Source organism: Bos indicus x Bos taurus, chromosome 25 (genome assembly GCF_003369695.1).
Source record: "Bos indicus x Bos taurus breed Angus x Brahman F1 hybrid chromosome 25, Bos_hybrid_MaternalHap_v2.0, whole genome shotgun sequence".
NCBI classification, from domain to species: domain Eukaryota; kingdom Metazoa; phylum Chordata; class Mammalia; order Artiodactyla; family Bovidae; genus Bos; species Bos indicus x Bos taurus.
The window spans coordinates 32,843,905-32,862,420 of NC_040100.1; the positions used below are offsets into that span (position 1 = coordinate 32,843,905).

The 18,516-nt window shown below is 50.5% G+C and overlaps 1 protein-coding gene across 5 annotated transcripts in view; it reads right to left on the reverse strand.

Moving 5' to 3' along the window:
• Nucleotides 1–18,516, reverse strand: part of CLEC16A (C-type lectin domain containing 16A) — a 234,178-nt gene that overhangs the window by 178,129 nt on the left and 37,533 nt on the right. For all 5 annotated transcript variants that reach the window (XM_027526429.1, XM_027526430.1, XM_027526428.1 and 2 more), the window contains 3 exons: nt 14,631–14,805; nt 12,931–12,984; nt 9,398–9,511 (listed from right to left, as the gene is read on the reverse strand). In XM_027526429.1, coding sequence (XP_027382230.1) covers nt 9,398–9,511; nt 12,931–12,984; nt 14,631–14,805 — 343 coding nt within the window. The remainder of the gene's footprint in view (nt 1–9,397; nt 9,512–12,930; nt 12,985–14,630; nt 14,806–18,516) is intronic.

An 18,516-nucleotide genomic window follows, 5' to 3' on the forward strand; every position in this document is an offset into this window, starting at 1 on the left:
AGGGGATCTTCCTGACCCAGGGATCGAACCCGCATCTCCTGGGTCTCTTGCACTGGCAGGCGGATTCTTTACTTCTGAGCCACCAGGGAAGCCACACAATGTTCAATCTTTCCCATTTCTCTCTCAGGTGCACAGAGCTCCAAATGTCATAGTGGGTAGGGTGGGGGGAGTTCACGGTGACTCGTAACCAACAGCACGTGGCTTTGCAACCAGCTGCATAGGAAGCAGGGTCGCTAATCACCACCAAGCAGCCCTACACTCATTCCAAAACGAGGTGATCAGCAAGCAAACATCAGATGGAATCAACTCCGGGGTGATGTACGGGTGTGTGTGTTATATGCCAAACCCTGAGTGACGTGGGCTGCTGAGCCAAAGCCCACACACGCGTCCAGAATGTACAACTGTGGCGACGTCAGCAGGGCTTCTGAGCAGCATCGCCGAGCTTAATGGGGAAAATAAAACCCGAGGCGGGCAAAACATGGAGAGGTAACAGGCAACTTCCATTAACAAGAGGAGCCTGGCTTTCTTCCCCACCGTTGGCCAATTATCAGCGAGTGTCGCAGCAGCCGAGGCATCACCCAAAACAGGGCCTATTTGTCTGGAATTGGAGCTCAGAGGCCTCATGCTACACGCGCGTGCACACACACACACACACACACGGAGCTCAGAGGCCTCACGCTGCACAGGCATGTGCACGCGCATGCACACAGCGTTGGCCTCTGTGGGAACCAGCCGGTCATGTTGAGACGGTGCTGGGACTACTTAGAAAGCAGCCTCGGGGTGCTGCCCATCCCCTGGCTCCCTACCCTGACCAACTTCTCTGTCCCTCTCAACCAAGCACTGCCTAGTCTGGCCCTCTGATGCTGCGTCTGGCACTCCATAAAGAGCTAATAAATGCTTGTAGCGTGAATTAATCCAAAGACATTAATCCTAAGATATTTATGATTAAAGAGGCATGTTCAACATTCATGCAAAATAAAATATCTTATCATCTGGTGAAACAGTGATAAACCAAGCACTTGGCTGCTATTTCTTTAGGAGGAATATCTGACTACATCTTGTTCTATTAAAAAAATAATGAATTGTGAAATAGTGGTGACTCTCAGTGGTCTGAAACATTTGGCCCAGAACCCTAATCTCATGCTAAACTGGAGACCATCACTGCAGATAGTGGCAGAAGAGCCGGAAGCAGCAGCAGCCTGGGGACTTGAGGCTGGACGCCTGCAATCGCCTGTTGACAAACTGCTGAGCACGCAGAGGGGGAAGTGACCAGGGGGCCTTGTTCTCATCAACATGCAGCCCCCCAGCCTCCATGCGAATGGAGCACACACATCCCCACCCCAGCAAAACCCAGTTTCCTGGATGGAGGACTCTGGCGCTGACCAGGATGGAATTTCCTTGCTCATTAGAGATGTGGTGCTTGCGTCCCTGTTGAGATGGGTTATTTCAAGATAACTGAAGTTTCCTGCAGGAACCATGCTAAATACCATGGACTCCCAGGTTAGGATGTTCCCACTTCCCTCTGTAAACTCCCGAGTGCTCCAATGGCTTGAAAGGTGCATCTGCTTCGGACCCTCATTCCCCACCCCACACCTCACCCCATCACACTCTGCCTCAGCACACTGCTCTCTGCTGTTCCTGACACTCCAGGCACACTCCTGCCTCAGGGCCTTTGGGCTGGCTGTGCTTTCTGGCCCAAAAGCTCTTCCCCCAGACTTCTACATGACCCACTCCCTCATTTCCTTAAAACCTGTGCTCCCCTGTCGCCTTCCCCTTGAGTGCGCCCCCAGCCCCAGCGCACATCCCCTCCCTTTTCTGCTTCACTGCAGCTGCTTTTCTTGAGCTTGTCTCACATCCGAAGACGCTCTTTGTTGTTGTTCAGTCCCTCAGTGGTGTCCAACTGAGACCCCACAGACCGCAGCACACCAGGCTTCCGTGTCCTTCACCATCTCCCAGAGCTTACTCAAACTCACGTCCATTGAGTCGGTGATGCCATCCAACCATCTCATCTTCTGCCGCCCCCTTCTCCTCCTGCCTTCAATCTTTCCCAGAATCAGGGTCTTTTCCAATGGGTTGGCTCTTTACATCAGATGGCCAAAGTACTGGAGCTTCAGCTTCAGTCCTACCGTGAATACTGAGGGTTGATTTCTTTTAGGATGGACTGGTTTGATCTTGCTGTCCAGGGGACTCGCCAGTCTTCTCTGCTCTGCTGTTCACTATAGTTTCATGGTTCCGCTCTCCTCCAACGACAACAGAAGCTCCTGAGGTTAGGGGGTCTTTGTTTTGTTCCTGGTGTCTCTCCGGTGCCTAGAACAGTAGCTGGCACACACCCAGTAATTATGTTTTGAATGGATGAATAAACAACTTGAATCCAGCTTCAAGGAGCTCAGAATCTAGTCAAAAAACTCAAATGCCCAAAGGGACTTAATTGCTGATAAACATGAAGCCCCAGGACACAGAAGTGGGAGGTACCCTCCTCTTCCTGTCCCACCCACTATTTTCCTGATTTCAGCTGAAATCTGGAAAAAATGCAGACTAGGGGAGGTCTCCAATCAGCTGGGTGTTGGCACTGCCTCATCCCTCTGAGCCATCTCCAGCCTGGTAGCCACCCCAGCCCGTTCTGGGGCATGCTGCCAGGCAGACAGGAGAGCTAGCTCAGGGCTGAGTCACAGAGCCTCCTCCACGCCCCCTCCACCCCCGCTCTGCCCACCGCGTTTTGCCTTGTTTGTCAGCTCCTCCAGGCCGTGGCCATCCCTTCTCTGCTCCCTGGAGCAGGACTTAGCCCCTCAGATCAGTCACCCACGTGGCTACAGGCCACGTCTCCAAGAGCCTCCATGCCACGGGGCTTCGGACAGTTGAGCAGCCTCTGCTTCCACAGGAAAGAAGGGAGAGGCGACGGGTCCTACGTGGGACACGCTGCACCCTGGATTTTCTCTGCTTCTGTCACATCCCCTTGCCAACGAGTCAGTGCTGCCACACGCAGGACCCTGCAGGCAGCAGATGCACCTGGGAGCTGTAATTCTATCAAGGGGTGACGGGCTGGACCACGGCGGACCCACCAAAAGGGAGAATGCACGCGAGTCCAGTTCTTTGTGTAGGTGCTTGCAACTCAGCCAGCTAAGGCCCTTGATTTATATATTTATCAGTCTATTTTTTCCCTTTGGTGTTCCAATCCACCCTCCCAGAAGCTGATCACTTTCAGGAAGAATGTGCGTGCTCTGGTACCAGCATCGGTTGCCACAGGGGTCACAGGTAAGGTCAGGGGCACTGAAAGATGCAGGGGAACTGCAATCCCAGCTGCAGGGGGCTCTTCCACTGGATGCATTCAGTCCCCAGTGGGGGCTCCATTGCCCTCTGATTCAAGCCTGGATTAGAAGGCCAGCTGTGCAGCAATGAGCCAAGCCAGTGATGAAGGGATGCTCTGCTCCTGCAAACACACAAGCCAGAGAAGCCCAGCCGCTACTTCCTCAGCTTCAGGCTCCACGAGCCACATCCCAGCGGAGCCCTCTGCCAGCAGAGGGCCCAGCTCTCAGGGTGGATGGGCACCACGTGGAGAACCGGCGGCCAGCACTACAGGTGTGTGCTCGCTTTTCTGGATCCCCCGAGAATCATCTGGAGACCGTCCCAACTGGCTGAACTGGTGCCTACTGAGGGATGGTGGACACCCTCATTTGGGGATAAACCAGCCTCTTGTGCCCCAGAATTATGTTCCCACTCTGAATTTAGTGCCAGTCAAGCACATGAATTTAGTGCCAGTCAGTCCCTCCGCTTTAGCAATATGTGAACCGTGAACTTCCAGATGTTCAAGCTGGTTTTAGAAAAGGCAGAGGAACCAGAGATCATATTGCCAACATCCACTGGATCATGGAAAAAGCAAGAGAGTTCCAGAAAAACATCTATTTCTGCTTTATTGACTATGCCAAAGCTTTTGACTGTATGGATCACAATAAACTGCGGAAAATTCTGAAAGAGATGGGAATACCAGACCACCTGATCTGCCTCTTGAGAAACCTATATGCAGGTCAGGAAGCAACAGTTAGAACTGGACATGGAACAACAGACTGTTTCCAAATAGGAAAAGGAGTACGTCAAGGCTGTATATTGTCATCCTGCTTATTTGACTTCTATGCAGAGTACATCATGAGAAACGCTGGGCTGGAAGAAGCACAAGCTGGAATCAAGATTGCCGGGAGAAATATCAATAACCTCAGATATGTAGATGACACCACCCTTATGGCAGAAAGTGAAGAGGAACTCAAAAGCCTCTTGATGAAAGTGAAAGAGAGTGAAAAAGTTGGCTTAAAGCTCAACATTCAGAAAACTAAAATCATGGCATCTGGTCCCATCACTTCATGGCAAATAGTTGGGGAAACAGGGGAAACAGTGTCAGACTTTATTTTTGGGGGCTCCAAAATCACTGCAGATGGTGACTGCAGCCGTGAAATTAAAAGACGCTTACTCCTTGGAAGGAAAGTTATGACCAACCTAGACAGCACATTCAAAAGTAGATAAATTACTTTGCCAACAAAGGTCCATCTAGTCAAGGCTATGGTTTTTCCAGTGGTCATGTATGGATGTGAAAGTTGGACCGTGAAGAAGGCTGAGTGCCGAAGAATTGATGCTTTTGAACTGTGGTGTTGGAGAAGACTCTTGAGAGTCCCTTGGACTGCAAGGAGATCCAACCAGTCCATTCTGAAGAAGATCAGTCCTGGGTGTTCATTGGAAGGACTGATGCTGAAGCTGAAACTCCAGTACTTTGGCCACCTCATGCGAAGAGTTGACTCATTGGAAAAGACCCTGATGCTGGGAGGGATTGGGGGCAGGAGGAGAAGGGGACGACAGAGGATGAGATGGCTAGATGGCATCACCAACTCGATGGACATGAGTTTGAGTAAACTCCAGGACTTGGTGATGGACAGGGAGGCCTGGTGTGCTGCAGACCATGGGGTTGCAAAGAGTCGGACATGACTGAGCAACTGAACTGAACTGAACTGAGTCCTTTCGCACTTTCCAGAGAGGGACCCAGGGCCAGCTGAGCTGCAGGCCCAGCTGCACGCAGAGGCTCAGACACTAACACTACTCAGCAACGTTCAAAACTGAGCCATCATTGTTGTTGTCATCATCGTCATCATTGCCAACACCTGACCCTCTGTGCCGTGCGTCCGGTCACAGGGCTCCTCCCTTTGGGGAGCACTGAGTATGCCTCTGTGTTAATCATCCCAACAAGGGAGGTAGCAGATGCAGGGCTGTTCTGAAGCCTCAGAAACTCAGACCACTATGAAGCTAGCATCTGATAGTTGGGCCCTGATGTGTGCTAGGCTTTGGAATAAACACTTTGTTATTCAGTTGCACAGTAGTATTTGACTCCCTAGTGACCCCATGGACTACAGCACGCCAGGCTTCCCTGTCCTTCACTATTTCCCAGAGTTTGCTCAAACTCTTGTCCATTAAGTCAATGATGCCATTCAACCATCTCATCCTCTGTTGTCCCCTTCTCCTGTCTTTGCTCTTTCCCAGCATCAGGGTCTTTTCCAATGAGTTGGCTCTTCGCATCAGGTGGCCAAAGGACTGGAGCTTCAGCTTTAGCATCAGTCCTTCCAATGAGCACTCTACAGAGCCTAGCAGGTTCCAGTCCGTGGGGTCGCAAAGAGTCGGACGTGACTGAGTGACTGAGCATGTGCTGCGTTTAATCCTCTCTGCAAAGGCTCGGTTGTTATTCTGATTGGAAGGTGAGGACATGGAAACCCAGAGAGGTGGATGAACTTGCCCCAGACACACCTAGTAAGGCGAGGAGTCAGGATGGAGGGGCCCAGGCAGCCCAGCTCAGAGTCCACTGCACCAGACAGAACGGGGAACCGCCCCGAGCAAAGAGAAGGCGCCCTGTGAGGGTCAGGTTCTGAGAGTCAGGAAGAACATCACAGGAGCCCCTGTGACCCTGCCACCAGGTTACCCACTGAGCCACTTGGGGCTGCGGCGGACCTCAGGCATCTCCAGCCAGTCCCGGGACAGCACAGGCGACACAGGTGTCTCCAAGACAGGATCCCCTGTCCTCGCCGGGCTGGGGAGCCCAGTGAGGAGGAGGGGCGTGTCTTTCCTGGGTACCAGCGCATCTCTCTCAGGGAATGGATGAATGAATGCAAAAACCAAGGAAGCAATTCCACAAAAACCCAGGATGAAAAAAGTCCCTTCAAAAACAAAAAAGTACCTACAGGTAATGATGCACATCCCATAATCTAATCTGTATGTTCATTTTGCAAAAGTAATGAGATGCTGGCGGTTTCAGAATGAGTGTTCTCTTACCCTTTTTTCCCCGACAAGAAAACTATCTGCTCTGCGTTAGAGTTACAGCCAGAGTTATCCCTTCGCAGGGACCATATGGTTTTAATGCACAGATGAATTCCAATTAGACGTCTATCTAAGCATGCTGATGTGTTTTCAATTTAACCCTAAATTACAGACTTTTCAAGTAACTCTGCTCTCCCCTCTGCTTCTCTCTCTTCAATTTTGGTTTGGTTTTGTGAAAGGTCTGCTGGTAAAATGAAGCAATACCAGTAACTTATCTAACAAATTACGGGAAGGAGAAAGTAGGTTAAAAAAGACCAAGAAACTTAAAACAAGTATGATCAAACCACATCCGAGTCAGGCAGGAAACAAAAGGAGTCTGTTCTTGCTTGGAGGGAAGAGAGGTAAATCTCACCAGGACTATTGTCAAACAAGTTGATGAGAGAAGCCCTTCCCGATTTTCAACAGCAGTCGTCAAAATACAACAGACTTCGATTTCACACTCAGGGAAAGGTAATAACCGGAAGCAGAAGGCTGACACTTTCACTTGGGCTGGTGAGTCTTCACACACGCAAAAGCGTTTCATTTTTAGTTCAGGTGTCTCTGCCAGGAGCACCGTGTGTCTATCACAATGGAGGCGGGAAAAGAGAAGGCTGTTGGGAAAATGAACAAATCTTGGAGATGATCCTGCTGATCGGAGGTTCAACTAAATTGGGAATCCGAAGCTGAGAGGTTGTCAGCAACTTCCATGCCATTTGCTTTTGCTCTAATTGCAAATGCCACGTACCGATGTGAATATCCTGCTTTGTGACACTGTCCTAGTGTTTTGCAAGACATCATCCCTGGGGAAACTAGGGAAAGGGTAACAGATTGCTATAGTTTATTTCCTGCAACTGCATGTCAATCAATTTCAATGAAAAGCCCTGTAAACCCAAGCACCCCAACAGTCTCTGGGCTCACCTCTTGGAACGCTAAGTCTAACTGCAGTTAGCGGTGATCTTGGGGTCTGGAAATCATGTGACAGAAGGAAGTCTGAAGGAACCCACTACATTCTCATCTGTTATTAACATAACTGTAGTGTGAGTTACCAGCTGGCTGTGTGGGGACTGGACAAATCTGATGGTCGACACAGGACTCGTCTGATGGGGGCAGGGGGTGGCCTCTGAGGAGCTTCTTACAGGAACACAGGCACAACTGGGACCAGATCTTCAGACTGTTAAGACCATCCTGAAATCTGGATTTTTATGTGAAACCTCCCAAATTTTAGAGTTGGCAGGCGATTCATAAATTTTTCTGACACTGTGAAGACCAAACCAAACAGTTCTGAGGGCCAGCCTGCAACCTGTAGACACCTTACGTCTATCTTCTCCCCATCCTCACCACAGCTTTCCGAGTGGGACTGACATTCGCTGTTCTCTAAATGGGGTATAATGACTTTCCCAGGGCAACCCCAAGGCTGCAGGGGTCCTCAACGGACCCGCCTGGAGACCCTGCTGACTCTTCACTCGCTGTCCTGTAACTTGCATTCACTCAGCAAAAGAGAGTTTAAGAAAGCTGCAAGAAATCTCTCCAGTGGTATCAACAGTATTAGCACTGTCAGCTCCACGTTCTCCAGCCCACGTGTTGTCACATCATGGACCACGAGGGGAGTCCTTTCTGTTCAACTCTTCACCCTCATCACTTCCAAGTTAAATCATCTCATCAAACACTACTCCTGCCCTTTGGAGCATTTCCAAGACCTGAAATAGTAGCCTTGTTTGTAAGTTTTATCAACGTTCTGCCCCTCCTACGAAATCATAAAGCCCCGGCATGGCAGGGGCTATTTAGGTTTTGTATATTACCAGAACTAGCACAACTCCTGAACTAAAGAAAGGGTGCAATAAATACTTCTTGAACGAACTGAAGAAGGACAGGCCAGACAGGGGCCATGAAAAGACCTCATTCAATTCAGCTGAACTAATGCCACCACCAAGGAGGATAGAGGTTTCTGGAAACCTTTTCAGAGGTTCTGATTTCCCTTAAAGAGCACAGTGGCCCGGCCAAGACACTGCAAACCAGGAAAACCAGAAGGGCAGGGGCCTCGTGTAACTGCACTCCACGGAGTTCTGACCCTTCACGCTCCAGGACCACACTCCGCCCACTCACTCAGATATGACAACAGAGTTGACTGCCCAAGGGTAAGCCCGGCCCCATCACCTGTGTGCCGACTGCCTGAGAACAGGGCTGCAGAGACAGGGCCTTTATGTGAGCACTGCTCATCTCAGACACTCACAAGACTCAATAGCAGATAAGATGCCTGCTCCGAACAGGTAAGACCTTGGACGAGAGAGAACCGGGAGCAAGGGCCTTCTCGGCACAAACGTGCAGGGAAAGCACAGGGCTCTCTGGCGACCAAGCGAGAGGTGCCAAAACAGAGTGAGCAGGACGGGAGCGGGGAAGGCGGGCCAGACACAGGGCCAAGCAGGGAAAGCCTCGGGGCAAGTCATCGCCCCAGTGACTGGGGTTTCCCTTCAGCAGAGCACCAAGCGCACAACGTGGCAAACCATAAACGTGCCGTTCAGGCCATGCTGGTGACGGGAGTACTGGCTCCAAATGCAGCTTTCTAGCATCTCCAGAGACATGAGAGGACCTGTCCACAGGGTATTTTCTCCACCTAACTGCAGAAGGACTTTAGGCTGGGGTGAGCTGTAACTGCTCACGAAGGATACATACATTCTCCAATTTGTCACAGTCCCCACCGCTCCCTATTGGGCTCTCACGGGGTCTGTGTCATTCAGATATTCCCTGCCCAGCTTCCGTAGACAGCAGGGCCTCAGACAAAGTATTCTCTCATTCTGCCCCAATAACCGCGCCCCACAGATACACACCCTGAAGCCCAGAACGGGACGATTCCAAGTTCAATACACACGCACAGTCAAATCCACTCTTGGTACCCAACCCCAGATTCTTCTGGGTATGTCAAGACCAGTGAGGTCCCCTGAATCCCAGACCAGCTTACACATCAGTGCTGTAACGAGCAGGATGTTGGTCTCTGGTGTGAGAGAAACACACGTGAACAAAATGAACCACGGTGTCTTATCAGGGTCTTGAGACAGTCCCCCCGCTAATGACTTACACAGCTTCTCTGAACATCCTGTTCAGGCTTAGCGTATGTCTCAGACAGATCGCCGTTCAGAATGACTTCAGCTAACGAGTTCACCAGGGGTGCATGATGTATAATTAGGAAGACCTGGTGAAGGAGGAAAAAAAAAAGGATTTGCATTAAAGCACATAGACTTTCAACCTCATCCTTCCCTCACCTGAAGTGACGAGGCTGGGCTACTGCACAAGCCTCGTCTTAGCGGCAATCCCAGTGACGCGAAATCCAAAGAATGGGTCACATCTGGGAGAAACAAGTTGGACTTTTCTCCTCCTAGGGGCGGGCCCTCCTTTCAGACTGTTGCCTATTTGGCTGGCTGCTCGCTGGCGGAAAGAAGTGCATTAAAGCACAACTGTCCCTCCTGGCCGCCTGAAGCCAAATCGGGCTGAGGTGAAGCAATGTGGGAAGGGAATGCCAAACCCGCACCCTCTTTTCTCTCCGCAGGCGTTTCAGTGTCAAATCCGATTAGGATAAGACTAGGAGGCCTTGACCCAGCCCTTCAGTTACGCGGAGGAAGGGGCCAGCAGGCCTTGTTCCAGTCGGGGACTTGGCAGAGGGTCGGCCACGCAGAGATCCCACCCATGGAATGAGCTCTTCCCCTTGCGGTGGGTTTGAGCGCTCAAGAATTCCAGGGCGGCGCTGGGAGGTGTGGAAACTGGGGAGGAAAAGCCGCTCGGGCCAGAGACCAATGGAGTCGTGCCAGGCGGCAAGCATCAGAAGGCACTGGGCTGTCGGGGGGGTGGCCTGGCCACTCCACCCTGTTGCCTGGCGTCCAAAGGAACGGCCTGAGGAGTCAGGGTACCCACACTGCCTTGGAGAGCCGGCTCAGACACACCCACCAGTGTGTTTCAAGATGCAGTGGTAATACCGGCTCCGCAGGGCAGTGTGGGATGGACCCACCATCTGCATATCAGAAGTTGTGTGCGCACATCTGTATTTGTTCATATATACATGCATCAGGCGTTCCAAATCTTGGCACTGTTTTACGATTTTTTCTGATGTGAACCACTTTAGAAGTCTTAACTGAATTTGTTACAATAATGGTTTCGGTTTTATGTTTTGGCTGTTTGGCCTCGAGGCATCTGGGATCTTAGTTCCACGACCAGGGACTGAACCTGCACCGCCTGCGTCGGAAGGCGGAGTTTTAATCGCTGGACCGCCAGGGAAGTCCCTCCTGGCACTCTTGTCCGGTGATAAATCCTTGTTGTAAGGGGGCAGCCCTGGGCATCATAGGATATTTGGCAGCATCTCTGGCCTCGAACCACTAGATGCTAGCCGCACCCCCTCCCCCAGGCATGACAACCAGCAACGTCTTCAGACACTGCCAGCTGTCCCCGGGCTGGGGGTAAAATCACTGCCAGTTGACAACATCTCCGGAAGGAGCTGGGGAAACCCTGTAACTATAGTTGTCTCTGGAGACAGAAATCAGGAGACTGAACAAAAAAAAAGTAGAAAGACAACTTGGTTTTCACTTGTTTGAACTTTATCACTTAAAAAAATTATTTAAAAATATTGTAAAAGAAAAAAAAAGGAGAGGCAGAGACTAAAATACTAGCCGCCTCTGGGGAGTGGGACTGGGTATGTGGCAGGCAGTGGTAAGAGGGAACTTTTCCCTACATGTCATTTTGTACTATTTGAGGAGGGTGACTATATTGTTCAAAAAATTAAATACAAATCAGATAAAAGGCACGGTACAATAAACAAATGTTGTACCCACCTGGGGAAAAAAAAAAGCACATCTGTTTTAAAACACTGAGGAGATACCAACTACCACAGACTATATAGCATGACAAGCGGGTTAGCCCACATCAGGGGCTGTGGCGGGCATTCAGATGTGAGTGACCATGACGACGACGAAGGAATTCAGTCCACAAACATCCAGTGAGCACCTACTGCAGCCCACCTGGTGACGGCCAGTGTGGACACGCATGATGCTCTTCTCGGCTATGCCCTGGACAGAGGAAAGCGGGGAGAAGGGCAGCGAGTAACTGGGAGGTGGGTGGAAGCGTGTGCCCGCCGGAGGCAAAGGCTGGGCTGGCCTGTCCCAGTCATGCCCTTGTCCCCAGCGGTGGTTTAGTTTCAGCTGCACAACATCTCCATCACACCAAATTAATGTCATCAACACAAATTTTCTTGGTTTAGCAGAGATGCTTGAAAAATAATTCGGAAGGATGCTCTGATGCAGAGTTTAAGGACCAGAATTCATGCCCGATTTGAGGTTTTCGGCCAGGGGATGATCAAGTTCCGTGGAAATGCAGGGGTGCGAGAGCCCTTTACTCGGGCTGAGGAATGCCAGTGACAGCACTTTTCATGAGACACTGAAGCACGTAATGAGCTGCCTAGGCGGCTGGACCTTTCCTAGGAAAGCGGGAGAAAGGGGATTCTCAGAGCAAAGCGTGGCCTGACCCCGGTGATCCTCGGGGTGTGCCAGCAGCTGAAGGGTGCTGGAGGTGCTTGCCACGGGATTCCTGCGGTTCTGCATCTGGCCGGCTCGCTCCTGCCAGGCTCCCAGCATCCTCAGCAGGGGAAGCGGGACGATTGGTAACGAGGTGGTGGAAACAGCTGCCAGGAGGGGCAGGGGATTGCAGGGAGCTCCCTCACACAGAGGGGCATTCAGGCATCAGCGTGCAGCTCCCAGCACACAGAGCCCCCAGAACGAGAGTCCCAGAGTAACGTGAGCCAGTCACGTGCAGAGCCCGGCCGCTGAGAAGAGGCCGGGTCAGCATTTCTCTTCCCGGGCCAACAGGAGATGGCCCCACCTCAAACGCAAAATGGCCTGAGACCTGGCAAGAAGGACATTCTCTCGGCAGAGCAAATGAATACCTAGGCCACTGCAGAAGTGGGAACAGAGCTCTGGTCAAACGTCTAACTGCTTAACAGTCTAATGAGATGGCCTGAGAGTCCACGCTGCTTGTAATAAAAATATTTTTAAACTTATGTAACTGGGTCGCCATGGAGTTTTTCCCTTCTTGTAAATATTACATAATTATGAGAAGGAGACACACTTGTTGAAGACAGGGAGGCAGACAAGTTGGCTCAAGACACAAATTTGGGTACTGAGGCTGCTATGAGATACCTTCCAGAAGGTAACATGGGCCCCAGGACCACGACAACGGCCTCATTAGTGGGAGTTGGTTAAATCGCGGCGGCTCTGTGAACACATGCTGGGTCCCCCAGCTTCGGGCCTCTTTCAAGATGGCCATGAGCAGGGGCCACATGGGCCACGTTTTCAGGGTATTTAGAACACCCCCTGGTTGTTTTGGAAAGCTCGGGCCCCACAGTGAAAACCGACGACGTATCTGCCAGGTTTGACTTATTTCTCACTTCTTTTTAAATTTCCAAGTACTACCATGAAGAAGATACATAGCCCCTTGACTCAGGGTTGTTTTATTTCAAGATGGGGGACGCACACAAAGAAGATGGATTGAGATGGCCTGGGAAACTTCCGAAAGGCAGCGGTGCTCCGGGACCCCAGTGTGGTGGGGACACGGGTGAAGGATCAGACATACCTGGGAGAGAAGGTACAGAGAAACCGGCAGGCTGATCTTCGGTCGTTCTCCTCCCTGGTGAAGGTTGGGGGGATGAGAGAAGTCTGGGTTACACATGTGAGTGGTACGTAATACCCTACGCCAGAGGCCATCTGTCTGAATGAGCAGCACCCAACACCCAACTTCCTCTAAGACCCTAAGGTTCTTCTTTCCTGGTGGCAAAGTCGACCCTGCAAAATACATTCACAGCTCATCCCATCCAATGGGTTTCCCAGGTGGTGCCGTGGTAAAGAACCTGCCTGCCAGTGCAGGAGACATGGGATCGATCCCTGAGTCGGGAGATGCCCTGGAGAAGGAAACGGCAACCCGCTCCAGTGTTCTTGCCTAGGAAATCCCACAGAGAGAGAAGCCTCACGGGCTATAGTACACGGGGTCCCAAAGAGTTGGACATGACTGAGCGACTCAACAACAATCCCATCCAATACTATTTGCAAGGCTGCTAACCTTCCACCTGAGAAACCTTTCACCGTGAGTCATGGATTAGATGCTGGACCCAAGAGAAGAACCAGCTCCTTAAATTACCAAGAATGTTAATTTCCCCCAGCTGGGGCACCAAGAACCTGGCAAGAGAGGCCCCAGAGGCCTGCTCTCAGGAAGTGGGGCAGGGAGAGGTGGGGGCACCCTGATCTCAGAGAAGCCACTCATCTATACTGGGCTCCAATGAGCTCCATCTCCTACCAAGCCTGTAAGGATCTTCAGGACCCTTGTTTTGCTCAGGGAGGTTGACTGCCTGGTCCAAGGTCACGAGGAAAGAGGCAGAATTTGAAACCAGGCCTGAAAACACCAGTTCCCCAGCTTTCTCTCCACCTCCAGAGTGGCATTAGGTGGCTCTCGTTAGGGCTGCAGTTTTTTCTTTGAGTCACCTGTTTGTAACAAGAAGCCCCGTGTTCTGTCTCCAAAAAGAAAGCTACACCCCCATCTAGCTGGGACATGTGCAGAGGCTGAAATCCCTGCAGAGTAACCAGCTGGCTCTGTCCCACCTCCTGTCAAAGCCTCCACCCCTTCACTCTCGGAGGTACTGCCCAAAGGTCCCCTCTCCTCGAAGTGGCATTTTTCTTGGGGACGGGCACTGAGAACCACCAGCTCAGAATCACTTCGGGGGCAGGGTCCCGGTGCCCTCCAGACCCCTGAGCCAGAAACTCTGAGAGGAGGGAGAAAACATATCTGAGAAAGTGCCCATGAACAGGCTCATGGGCCGTTCGAGGGCTCCACTGCCTGTCACTGTGGACAGTCTCTGCCCCGAGATCTTTTCCTGGGTGTGCTCCATCCCCTTCCGGCCATTCAAGTTTTGCAGCTGGCTGGATCTTCTCCAAGTTAATTAGCTCTGGCAACTAGCCGAAAAAGTGAGCAGGGATGAGAGCACCTCAGGAGAAGCACGCACAGAAACCAAAACCCTGAATTTGCAGAGGTTTCCTGTCTCCTTTGGATGTCAGTAATCTTTTCTCATTCATTTACTGTCCACACACACACACACTCACACTCATACGCTCTGGCTGTCTGTCTCTCTCCTTCCCTCCCTCCCACCCTCTCCCTCACCCCCCTTCTCAGGAAAGAAGGGAAGGAAAGGACTGTCCCTCAGGCTCCAGCCGCGGTCCCTGCAGAGCCCCGTCCCCGTGGGGTGGCTGCTCCCCCCGCCTGCAGACGCCCCCGGCCGGGCTCACCTTGTCCTGGTTCTCCAGTGAGTACACGTAGAGCGGCAGGAAGAGCCTGTTGAGCAGGTGGTCCGTGAGCACGTCGTTGAGGAACTCGCAGTTGATGATGAGGATGTCATTGAGATAGTGCAGGTGGTCCAGGTGCTCAGCCACCAGGTCGCTGAGCTTCCCCCGATTCCGGTGCCTGCCGGGAGAGAGGCCCATCTCAGCCCCAACGCCCAGGCTCAGAGCTGAGAACCGATGGCCTGAGACTTAGGTTGCTGGGGGCGCTTCATTCACAAACAAATATCTGAGCCAGTCTCGAGAGACACCTATCATGGCCCTGCCAGTGGATTACAGGAAGGAAAAACGGACAGGTCCACTGCATTCAATTTTAGGGGACTCAAGGGATCCCCCCACTTTCTGGGGGCCTCAGTACAATGGACTCCACAATCATCACCACGCTAAAGCTTAAGCTCCAATACTTTGGCCACCTTTTGCATAGAGCCAACTCATTAGAAAAGACTCTGATGCTGGGAAAGATTGAGGGCAGAAGGAAAAGGGGACAACAGGGGATGAGATGGTTGGATGGCATCACCAACTCCATGGACATGAGTGTGAGCAAGCTCTGGAAGATGGTGAAGGACAGGGGAGCCCGGTGTGCTGCGGTCCACGGGGTTGCAAAGAGTCGGACACAACTGAGTGACTAAACAACAACAACAATAATGGGATCCCTCCCACTTCCTGGGGCCGTGGAACAACGGACTCCATCATCATCACCATAGTCCCAAACAAAATGGGTAAACACAGAAACCCAGGGAAGCTTTTAGCCAGGCACTTCAAACACGAGCTGCCACTAGTCCAAGTGGCAAGATCCCTGGCTCTTGAGATAAGCAGCATTAATGAAACAATAAATCCTCACTAGTAAAATGCTCCTGAGGAGTTCTGAGGAAACAGGCAGGCCTCAATGGCCTCAGCCAACCCCAGTCCCGATCGTATGAGGGGCGCCATGCGGGGACGTGACACCCCAGGTCCCAGGAGGCCCCTGCCTGCTTCGAGTGCAGACACAGGCACTGGGGCTGTCCAGGCCCTATGAGTGGATCGGGCTCATGCTCAACAGGGACAAAGATCTGAAATAGCCAATGGGGCCCATTCCCCTCCCCCAGAGCAGTTATCTGCTGCAAAAAGCACTCTAGATCCAGGACCTTTTGCTTCTACTATGATTATTACTCAAGTAATAGATGGTCACTGGAAGGGACAGACAACTAAAGAAGAAAATAAGAGCAAAAAGAAATCAAAGTCTCCTACAGTCCCACCACTAACAGATAAACAGTATGTTATTTCCATATGGAGGTGATGGAATTCCAGTTGAGCTATTTCAAATCCTAAAAGATGATGCTGTGAAAGTGCTGCACTCAATATGCCAGCAAATTTGGTAAACTCAACAGTGGCCACAGGACTGGAAAAGGTCAGTTTTCATTCCAATCCCAAAGAAAGGCAATGCCAAACAATACTCAAACTATCGCACAATTGCACTCATCTCACACGCTAGTAAAGTAATGCTAAAAATTCTCCAAGCCAGGCTTCAAGAGTATGTGAACTGTGAACTTCCAGATGTTCAAGCTGGATTTAGAAAAGGCAGAGGAACCAGAGATCATATTGCCAACAACCATTGGATCATCGAGAAAGCAAGAGAGTTCCAGAAAAACATCTACTTCTGCTTTCTTGACTATGCCAAAGCCTTTGAGTGCATCAATCACAATAAACTGTGGAAAATTCTTAAAGAGATGAGAATACCAGACCACCTGACCTGCCTCCTAAGAAATCTGTATGCAGGTCAAGAAGCAATAGTTAGAACCGGACATGGAACAACAGACTGTTTCCAAATAGGAAAAGGAGTACGTCAAGGCTGTATACTGTCACCCTGCCTATTTAACTTATATGCAGAGTACATCATGCGAAATGCTGGGCTGGATGAAGCATAAGCTAAAATCAAGATTGCTGGGAGAAATATCAATAACCTCAGATATGCACATGACACCACCCTTATGCAGAAAGTGAAGAGGAACTAAAGAGCCTCTTAATGAAAGTGAAAGAGGGGAGTGAAAAAGTTGGCTTAAAGCTCAACATTCAGAAAACTAAGATCATGGCATCTGGTCCCATCACTTCATCGCCAATAGATGGGGAAACAGCGAAAATAGTGTCAGATTTTTATTTTGGGGGGCTCCAAAATCACTGCAGATGGTGACTACAGCCATGAAATCGAAAGATGCTTACTCCTTGGAAGAAAAGCTATGATCAACCTAGACAGCATATTAAAAAGCAAAGACATTACTTTGCCAACAAAGGTCTGTCTAGTCAAAGCTATGGTTTTTTCAGTAGTCATGTATGGATGTGAGAGTTGGACTATAAAGGAAGCTGAGTGCTGAAGAACTAGTACTTTTGAACTGTGGTGTTGGAGAAGACTCTTGAGAGTCCCTTGGACTGCAAGGAGATCCAATCAGTCCATCCTAAAGGAAATCAGTCCTGAATACTAATTTTAAGGACTGATGCTGAAGCTGAAACTCTAATACTTTGGCCGCCTGATGAGAAGACCTGACTCATTTGAAAAGACCCTGATGCTGGGAAAGACCGAGGGCAAGAGGAGAAGGGGACGACAGAGGATGAAATGGTTGGATGGCATCACCGACTCAATGGACATGAATTTGAACAGACTCTGGGAGACACTGAAGGACAGGGAAGCCTGGCGTGCTGCAATCCATGGGGTCACAAAGAGTCAGACATGACTGAGTGACTGAACACATGGATTTAAAAATGCAATAGAAATGATGAGCAGATAATAAAACACAGCAGCTCCTGGCCCCGCCTCCCCCACCCCTTCCCACTCTCCAGAGGAAGCAGTTTCAAATCTTTTAGGAGTTTCTGTGGATAGTTCCTCCCTCTATTTTGCGATCTGCAAGGACCTCTATTTTGTGATCGAGCCATTTTAGATAGTACACAAGGACCTCCCTTGATGACAGAATTCTATGTTCCCTCCGCCCCTCCCCACCCAGCAGTCATCAGCAACTGGTGGTGACATTATAACCAGTCACTGCAGAGTAACGTGGAGGACCAGGAGTTCACTTTCCTCCTTGAGTAACTTTCGGTTCTTTCTGGAGCTGTGTCTCATCAGGGCTCATATCCATGACTATTCATATCTATATTCCTATTTTTTTTTTCAATCACTCAGTCCTGTCTGACTCTCTGTGACCTCACACAGACTGTAACCCACCACGCTTCTCTGTCCATGGGATTTCCCAGGCAAGAAAACCATAGTGGGTTACCTACTCCAGGGGATCTTCCCAACCCAGGGATCGAACCCGAGTCTCTTGCATCTCCTGCATGGGCAGGTGAATTATTTACCACTGAGCCACCTGTGAAGCCTCATCCTCATCCATCCATTCTATATGGGTCCTTATTCTCCCAACTGATCTGTGATCCACAGAACCTTACTTCTTTGCCAATGTGGAAGCTAATATTTTCTCTCTCTCTAGCCCCCTGCAGCCCCAAGAGACAATGTCCCTTTATTGTCCTGACCCCATCTAGGTGCACTTCTCACCAGATTCGTGCAAAGCCGTCACTCTGGGGCAGTGGTTCGCAACTGATACAATTTTTCCTTAAAGGAGACCTGTGTCTGAAGACAGTTTTGGTCTTCACAATTGGAAAAGGGCACTACTGGCGTGTAGTGGGCGGAGGCCAGGGGTGCTGCTGAACACCCTATGAAGCACAGGATGCCCCACCACAAAGAATTACCTAGTTCAAGAGATGCACAGTGCAGAGTTTGAGAAATCCTGTTCTGAGACATCTATTTATCACCATCTTAATTTTTTCTTAAACAGATTTACTGATACAGAATTCACATACCAAAATCTTTACC